Below are 8,565 nucleotides of genomic sequence, written 5' to 3'. Positions count from 1 at the left end.
AGTGCCATCTATTTCTATGATACTTACTTAATATTGTACAAGAGCTTATGCAGAGGCACTATATCGTTATTCAATTGATTGTATTCGTAGTTTTTTTTTCCATCGTCAAAGACTATTGATCAAGTGTCTACCTATTGATCAAACGTGTGGACTCACAGTCGAGAGAGGATGGGATGGTTTCCAGAGCTGTTTGCCCAGTGTACTGGTGGGGTGCGTATGTAGCTACTTGCTAGCTACCTAACAAATATGGGCACTGTAGCCATTCATAATCCAAAAGCATCAATACCTCAGTGGTCATCATACGCTACATGACCAAAAGTATGTAGACACCTGCTCGTAGAACATCTCATTCCAAAATCATGGACATTAATATGGAGTCGGCCCCCCCCCCCTTTGCTGCTACAACAACCTCCACTCTTCTCGGAAGGCTTTCCACTAGATGTTGAAACATTGCTGCAGGGACTTGCTTCCAGTCAGCCATGAGCATTAGTGAGGTTGGGCATTGATGTTGGGTGATTAGGCCTGGCTCACAGTCAGCATTTCAATTCATCCCAAAGGTGTTAGATAGAGTTGAGGTCAGGGCTCTGTGCAGTCCAGTCAAGTTCTTCCACACCCATCTCAACAAACCATTTCTGTATGGACCTCGCTTTGTGCACGGGGGCATTGTCATGCTGAAACAGGAAAGGGCCTTCTTCCAACTTTGTGGCAACAGTTATTTATTTATTTTACCTTTATTTAACCAGGTAGGCAAGTTGAGAACAGGTTCTCATTTACAATTGCGACCTGGCCAAGATAAAGCAAAGCAGTTCGACAGATACAATGACACAGAGTTACACATGGAGTAAAACAAACATACAGTCAAGAATACAGTATAAACAAGTCTATATACAATGTGAGCAAATGAGGTGAGAAGGGAGGTAAAGGCAAAAAAGGCCATGGTGGAAAAGTAAATACAATATAGCAAGTAAAACACTGGAATGGTAGTTTTGCAATGGAAGAATGTGCAAAGTAGAAATAAAGATAATGGGGTGCAAAGGAGCAAAATAAATAAATTAAAATTAAATACAGTTGGGAAAGAGGTAGTTGTTTGGGCTAAATTATAGGTGGGCTATGTACAGGTGCAGTAATCTGTGAGCTGCTCTGACAGTTGGTGCTTAAAGCTAGTGAGGGAGATAAGTGTTTCCAGTTTCAGAGATTTTTGTAGTTCGTTCCAGTCATTGGCAGCAGAGAACTGGAAGGAGAGGCGGCCAAAGGAAGAATTGGTTTTGGGGGTGACTAGAGAGATATACCTGCTGGAGCGTGTGCTACAGGTGGGAGATGCTATGGTGACCAGCGAGCTGAGATAAGGGGGGACTTTACCTAGCAGGGTCTTGTAGATGACATGGAGCCAGTGGGTTTGGCGACGAGTATGAAGCGAGGGCCAGCCAACGAGAGCGTACAGGTCGCAATGGTGGGTAGTATATGGGGCTTTGGTGACAAAACGGATTGCACTGTGATAGACTGCATCCAATTTGTTGAGTAGGGTATTGGAGGCTATTTTGTAAATGACATCGCCAAAGTCGATGTTAGGGGAACAGCTTCATCTAGAATGTCATTTGTATACTGTAGTGTTAAGATTTTCCTTCACTGGAACTAAGGAGCCTAGCCCAAACCATGATAAACAGCCCCAGACCGCTATTCCTCCGCAATATGCCTTCAGGCAAGTAGCGTTCTCCTTGCATCCGCCAAACCCAGATTCATCAGTCGGACTGCCAGATGGTGACGCGTGATTCATCACTCCAGAGAGTGTGTTTCCAATTGTGCCGACGCTTGGCATTGCGCTTGGTGATCTAAGGCTTGTGTGTGGCTGCTCGGCCATGGAAACCCATTTCATGAAGCTTCTGACGAACAGTTATTGTGTTGACGTTGCTTCCAGAGGCAGTTTTGAACTCGGTAGTGAGCGTTGCAACCGGGACAGTGGTCCCGTTCTTTGAGCTTGTGTGGCCTACCGCTTCGCGGTTGAGCCGTTGTTGCTCCTAGACGTTGCCACTTCACAATAATAGCACTTATAGTTGACCGGGGCAGTTCTAGCAGGGCAGAAATTTGACTAACTGGCTTGTTGGAAAGGTGGTATCCTACGACGGTGCCACATTGAAAGTCACTGAGCTCTTCAGTACGGGCCATTCTACTGCCAATTTTTGTCCATGGAGATTGCATGGCTGAGTGCTCGATTACACCTGTCAGCAGCGGGTGTGGCTGAAATTGCCGAATCCACTCATTTGAAGGGGTGTCCACATACTTTTGGTGATGTACTGTATGTAAGTGGGAGAACTCGGAAGGACAGGAATTGCCTGCCAAGGAATTTGGCTTCAATTGTTATGCATGGTGCCAGTGGCCCCCGATGTTGCTATGGGGACTCTTAGGGAATAATCAAGAGGAAACTGAGTTTGGACTAGAAATGACTTGGACCATAGATTTATCTATTCTAACCAGTGAAGTCATCCTCTAAAATCTTATCAAAATACTTCTGAATATCTTGTTCTCCTCAGGCTGCAGTTTACGGGAAGCGTGTGACTGCTTCTACCACAGGCAGACAGGAGCTGAGAAAGGACCTGTGTTAGTTTGATGCTCTGAAGGCTTGCTTTGTTACAGCAGTGAGTGGCATATTACAGGGGTTTCATTGTACATTTGATCAAATTGTCTGTTTTTGATGTATCAAATTGTCTTGCAGGCCAAGAAGTATCTTCAACACAACCAGGCAATGGACCCAATGTCCCCTCCATGTTCCATGAACATCATATAGTACTGTATCAGTAATGTGCTGGCAGGTGCTGAAAGACTTCTTGTCTCACCTGTTTAAAATTGGTTCCAGGGGTAATGCCAGGACAGTGTTTGGACAACACTCTTTTCAATAATGCTTTAATGTCATACTGTGTACTAACATGGAGCCCACTACCAAAGACTTGTAGGACTGTCTTTATAATATAATGTCCTTTATGGCTCAGTTGGTAGAGCATGGCGCTTGCAACAGCAGGATTGTGGGTTTGTCTCCTAGGGTCACTGATACGTAAAATGTATGCAAAGCACGGATGACTTAGTCAATTTGGATAAAAGCATCTTCTAAATGGAATATTGTTATGTAAATACATGTGTATGGGGTCGCTTTTGTTCATGTACACAACACACTTTGACAACTTGAAACTGCACATTTTCAAAAAATACAATGAGTTGAAAGCTTTACAGAAAAATAAACTCTTATTCTATAGACGTCATGAGCAGTTATGAAGCCACTATTGATGTCCTCTCTCTGTGGAGTCCATTTCATTCTCTGTCCTTATAGTAGCTACAGCACAGTGCACCATTTGTAGAAGTCAAAGCCACTGTTTCAAATGCTACAAGAACAGAGATGACAATTAAATTGCATAAATAAACCACCCTCTACAAGTATTCCAGTATTTTGCCTTACATTGTCACCATGAGAGAAGCCACTTCATAGGAAACATTCATTTACATCTCAATACAGTTACTCACTTTGGCCCATTCATTTCACTGCAAGTTACAATACAAGGCACAAAGCAGTGGCACCCACACACACACACACACACAGGATATGACTAAACAAAATAACCACATTACTTTAAGTCATGGAAAACATCATGTAGGAAAGGTGGAGAAAGTAGAACATGGAATGTAGAACCAGAGTTATGGTTTCAGAACTCCTTTGTGGGTAAAACGTTTGGGAATTGTACATTACACTGAGTGTACAAAACATTATGAACACCTGCTTTTTCCATGACAGACTGACCAGGTGAATCCAGGTGAAAGCTATGATCCCTTATTGATGTCACTTGCTGAATCCACTTCAATCAGTGTAGATGAGACTGGTTAAAGAAGCATTTTTAAGCCTTGAGACATGGATTGTGTGTGTGTGCCATTCAGAGGGTGAATGGGCAAGACAAAAGATTAACGTGCCTTTGAATGGGGTATGGTAGTAGGTGCCAGGCGCACCGGTTTGAGTGTGTCAAGAACTCCTATACTGCTGGGTTTTTCACACTCAACAGTTTCCTGTGTGTATCAAGAATGGCCCACCACCCAAAGGACATCCAGCCAACTTGACAACTGTGGGAAGCATCCCTCTGGGGCGCTTTTGACACCTTGTAGAGTCGAGGCTGTTCTGAGGACAAAAGGGGGCTTGTTGCAACTCAATATTAGGAAGGTGTTCTTAATGTTTTGACCAGTCAGTGTAGAAATAAGGCTACACTATACAACACTACAGTAGCAGTTTGTACTCATCAAAATGGAAGTCTGGTTTAAAATCGAGAGGAAAATGTAAGCAAGGAAGCTAACCGATTTATCCTTAATTAAATGTACTATGAATGTTTTCCAAAAATATTATGTATAAAAAAAAGCAGCATGAGAACATTTAGCTACGTTCAAAAAATAACATATACACTATTTACAGCTCACAATAACTAACATACATTTCAAAGGGTTTAACAAAAGCACTACAGTAACAAAAACAACCACAAGTAATCTCTACAGAGCCAAAATGAAAACTCCACATCACCTAGAAGTATCAAGGGATTTAAAGTGACTCAAACGCAGCCATTGGATAGTCGGATAGGTGGTGCATTGCTCTCTCAAACACACAGGACAAAAGGAAACTTGGCATGTGGTATTGCATAGCTTAACATACATTACAGTAGAGCATTGAGCTTCTTAATAAAAAAAACTAAAATAAGTTAATATTTACATAAATAGATTTTAAATAGATTTATGGTAGCATAATACAGCATATTATTATAGAATAGTCTACAATATATTTGATCATTGCTACAATATCTTTATCATCACTATATCTGCAATGTCTTCTGGAATCATGGAAGGAGCATGCTAAAAAAAAACATTCCTATTTGGTAGAAGAACACAGACTAGGGTCAAATGAAGACACACAGGCAGCCCAATGCTGATCTATCTTCAGCCAATAAATGGTATTATGACCAATCAGATCTTTTGCCAATAATTGGTAAAAAGCTCAGAATTGGGTCGCCTGTGTTAACGCAGCCAGAATGTTCCCTATAACAATCAATGCACCTCACACACTCACAATCCTCCTGTACTGGTCAGGTATTATGAAGACAGGCGGTAAGGCAGAGTGTGATCCATGGAACATGACTGTGTGGGAGAGAAAGAATGTGTGTTGTGAATAGTATGAACGCCTGTATAACTACCAACTGTACATGTGTGTGTGTGTGAGAGAGAGAATAGGGTGTGCACATTCTAACCAACTATATGCGAGTGTTTGTGTAAATACAGGGATTTGCATAGTCCAACCCAACTGTCCGTGAGTGTATGTTATACCGTATTCATGTGCGTGTATACCGGGTAGCCTAGTGGTTAGAGTGTTGGACTAGTAACCGGAAGGTTGCAAGTTCAAACCCCCGAGCTGAGAAGGTACAAATCTGTCGTTTTGCCCCTGAACAGGCAGTTAACCCACTGTTCCTAGGCCGTCATTGAAAATAAGAATTTGTTCTTTAACTGACTTGCCTAGTTAAATAAAGGTAAAATAAATTTAAAAAACTCTCCCAGTTACTCGTCTCTCTCAAGCTCAGAGGTCTGTTTTATCTGGCGTGTGTGTACCAGTGCTCCCCCGAGTGGCGGTGCCTCCAGGGCTGCATGGAGATCCCACCCCCATGTCCAAGAAGGGCTCCAGCCCCGGCACACCCCTCCTGGAACCCCCAGCCTCCCCTACCCCTCCTACCCCCAGGGCTCTCCTCCTCCTTCTCAGGTCCATGTCTCCTTGGTCCTTGGCCTTCTCCTGGACCCCCTGGTCCTGGCCTTTGTGGGTCTTCTCTTCAACAACATCGCTGGAGTCTGACTGGACGGTCGCCCTCGCCTTCAGGTCCCGTCCACTCTTCTTCACAGCCCCTAGTTCTTCTCCTAATCCTGGTTTGACAGGTCCTGGCCCAGCTGGAGCCAGAGCCTGCTCCTCCCGGGCCTTGATGGTGCTCTCCAGCTGTGCCAATTTCTCCTTCTGCTCCTGGTCCTTATTCTCCTTCTCCACTCTCTCCATCTTCTCCCACTGGATCCTCCCTCGCTCCGCTCTCTCCCTCTCTGCTCGCTCCTTTTCCAGCCTCTCATTCTCTATTCCCTCCTTCTCTACTCTGGAGTTTTCGATCTCCTGCTCTCTCGACAGTTTCTCCCTCCTCTCCCTATCCAACCGTTCCTCCTCCACCCTCCCCTGCACCGCTCTATCAATCCTCACTTCCTCCAGTCTCTCTTTCTCTATCCTCTCCTTCACCTTGTCCACTACCTCCACCCCTCCTTTAACTACCCCATCCTCAGCTTTAGCAGGTGGCAGCTGGGCTGGTTCTACCTTCATCCCCTCTGTCACCTCCTGACCAAGCGGTACTCCCCTAGCCCCAAAGTCCCTCTCCCTAGGGGCCTCCACCTCTGCAACGATTGCTGCCTCAGCCAAAATGGGCCGTTTAGGGACCTCCAGAAGACCTTCTTGTTTGGCAATAACAGAGGCAACCACTTTGAAGACCTGCTCTTCTGCACTCTTCTCCACAGGGAGGACCTCATTGTGGGGCTGGATGTGAGGCTCGGCCCCTCTGGCCTGTGGAGCTCCAGCGGGCTCCCCAGGCTCCATGGTGTCTGAGGCCAGGGCAGGACCACCTTGAGCTGGGTCTTTGGGTTTAGATGTGCCCCCCTCCTCCTGGACCCCCTTCTCTGCATCGGCCTCTGAAGCTCCATCTGTCGTAATACAAAGATCATTATTTACTTTCCCTTTTAATAACCAAACAGTTGAATTACTCAACACTTAGATACACATCACAATATAAAAGACAGAACACGTATGAGTGTGTACACGCTGTGCGTCTGTACCGGTCTTTCTGGGGTGCATCTCCTGGTGCTGTTCCTGTATGACAGCCAGTAGTTTCTCCTGCTGGTCCAACAGTCTCTTCTGCTGCTCCTGCTGCTCCTTTATAACCTGCAGCAGAGCAGCATGGTCCAACTGACCCTCTACATGGGGGAGACAGGGTTAGAACACACCAAACACACACAGGGGGAGTCAATTAATTACCATTCATAAATCATATATTTGGAGGTATTGGAGGGAGAAGGGGTATTCGATTTATCCAGACAAACAGTATAGGGATGTGTTTAAGGGTGGGGGGGGCTAGCGAAAGGATAACTCAGTCAAATTAATGTTGGGTATGGTTGCTACAAATAACAGTTTGGACAAGGTGGGGGTCCTGTGTGAGAGGGGGTGAGGTGGTTTAGAACTGGAGGGTTATGGCCATTTGGGTTAGGGGGACACAGGATTAGAAAGGTGAGTGACGATGTGAATACAGAGAGTGGGAGAAACACTTGAACACACTAAACAAACATGAGTTATCTATCCAAAACAGAGATGTATGGATAAACCACTACTCCAATCCTTTTGTCTCTATAACAAAGAACAAATAGCAAAAACATATACATGATCAAATACAAATCTTAGAATTAACTATTAAAGACTACCAGATTCTCCAATTACATTTATTGAACTACAGGACAAAATACAAACCCTCCAACCCAAAAAGTTCTGTGGTGTTGATATCCTCAATGAAATGATAAAATATACAAACTACAAATTCCAATTGGCTATACTTAAACTTTGTAACATCATCAGCTCTTGCAACTTCCGCAATATTTGGAACCAAGGACATATCACTCCAATCCATGAAAGTGAAGACAAATTTGACCCCAATAACTGGGATATGCGTCAACAGCAAACTTGGGAAAATCTACTCCATCGTCAACAGAAGACATTTCCTCAGTGAAAACAAAGTACTGAGAAATTGTCAAATTGGCTTTTGACCAAATTACCATACAACAGACCACGTATTCACCCTGCACACCCTAATTGACAAACAAACCAAAACGAAGGCAGTCTTCCCCTGCTTTCTTTATTTCAAAAAAGCTTGACTCAATTCGGGATGAGGGTCTGCTATACAAATTGATGGAAATTAGTGTTGAGGGAGAAAAATACAACAGTGCGTGCTTAAAATGGGCAAAAAAAATAAATTTCTTTCCACAGGGCCGTGGGGTGAGACAGGGATGTACAGTACCAGTCAAAAGTTTAGACACACCTACTTAATCAAGGGTTTTTCTTTATTTGGACTATTTTCTGCATTGTATAATAATAGTGAAAACATCAAAACTATGAAATAACACATGGAATCATATAGTAACCAAAAACATGTTAAACAAATCCAAATATATTTTAGATTTGAGATTCTTCAAAGTTTCCATGATAACAGCTTTGCGCACACACAAGGCATTCTCTCAATCAGCTTCACGAGGAATGCTTTTCCAATAGTCTTGAAAGAGTTCCCACATATGCTGAGTACTTGTTGGCTGTTTTTCCTTTACTCTGCGGTCCAACTCATCCCAAACCATATCAATTTGGGTTGAAGTCGGGTGATTGTGGAGGCCAGGTCATCTGATGCAGCACTCCATCACTCTCCTTCTTGGTCAAATAGCCCTTACATAGCCTGGAGGTGCATTTTGGGTCATTGTCTTGTTGAAAAACAAATT

At 43.8% G+C, this 8,565-nt stretch overlaps 1 protein-coding gene across 8 annotated transcripts in view; it reads right to left on the bottom strand.

The window, feature by feature from the left end:
* Positions 1 to 4,550: 4,550 nt before the first annotated feature.
* The window catches only part of LOC112261316 (putative sodium-coupled neutral amino acid transporter 10), a 42,075-nt gene continuing 38,060 nt past the window's right edge, over positions 4,551 to 8,565 (bottom strand). For all 8 annotated transcript variants that reach the window (XM_042307588.1, XM_042307587.1, XM_042307590.1 and 5 more), the window contains 2 exons: positions 6,868 to 7,005; positions 4,551 to 6,735 (listed from right to left, as the gene is read on the bottom strand). In XM_042307588.1, the coding sequence (XP_042163522.1) occupies positions 5,588 to 6,735; positions 6,868 to 7,005 (1,286 nt within the window). In that variant the 3' untranslated portion in view covers positions 4,551 to 5,587. The remainder of the gene's footprint in view (positions 6,736 to 6,867; positions 7,006 to 8,565) is intronic.

Source organism: Oncorhynchus tshawytscha, linkage group LG27 (assembly GCF_018296145.1).
Source record: "Oncorhynchus tshawytscha isolate Ot180627B linkage group LG27, Otsh_v2.0, whole genome shotgun sequence".
NCBI lineage: Eukaryota > Metazoa > Chordata > Actinopteri > Salmoniformes > Salmonidae > Oncorhynchus > Oncorhynchus tshawytscha.
Note: the sequence above shows the minus strand (reverse complement) of the source record. Positions and strands in the feature narration are given on the sequence as shown.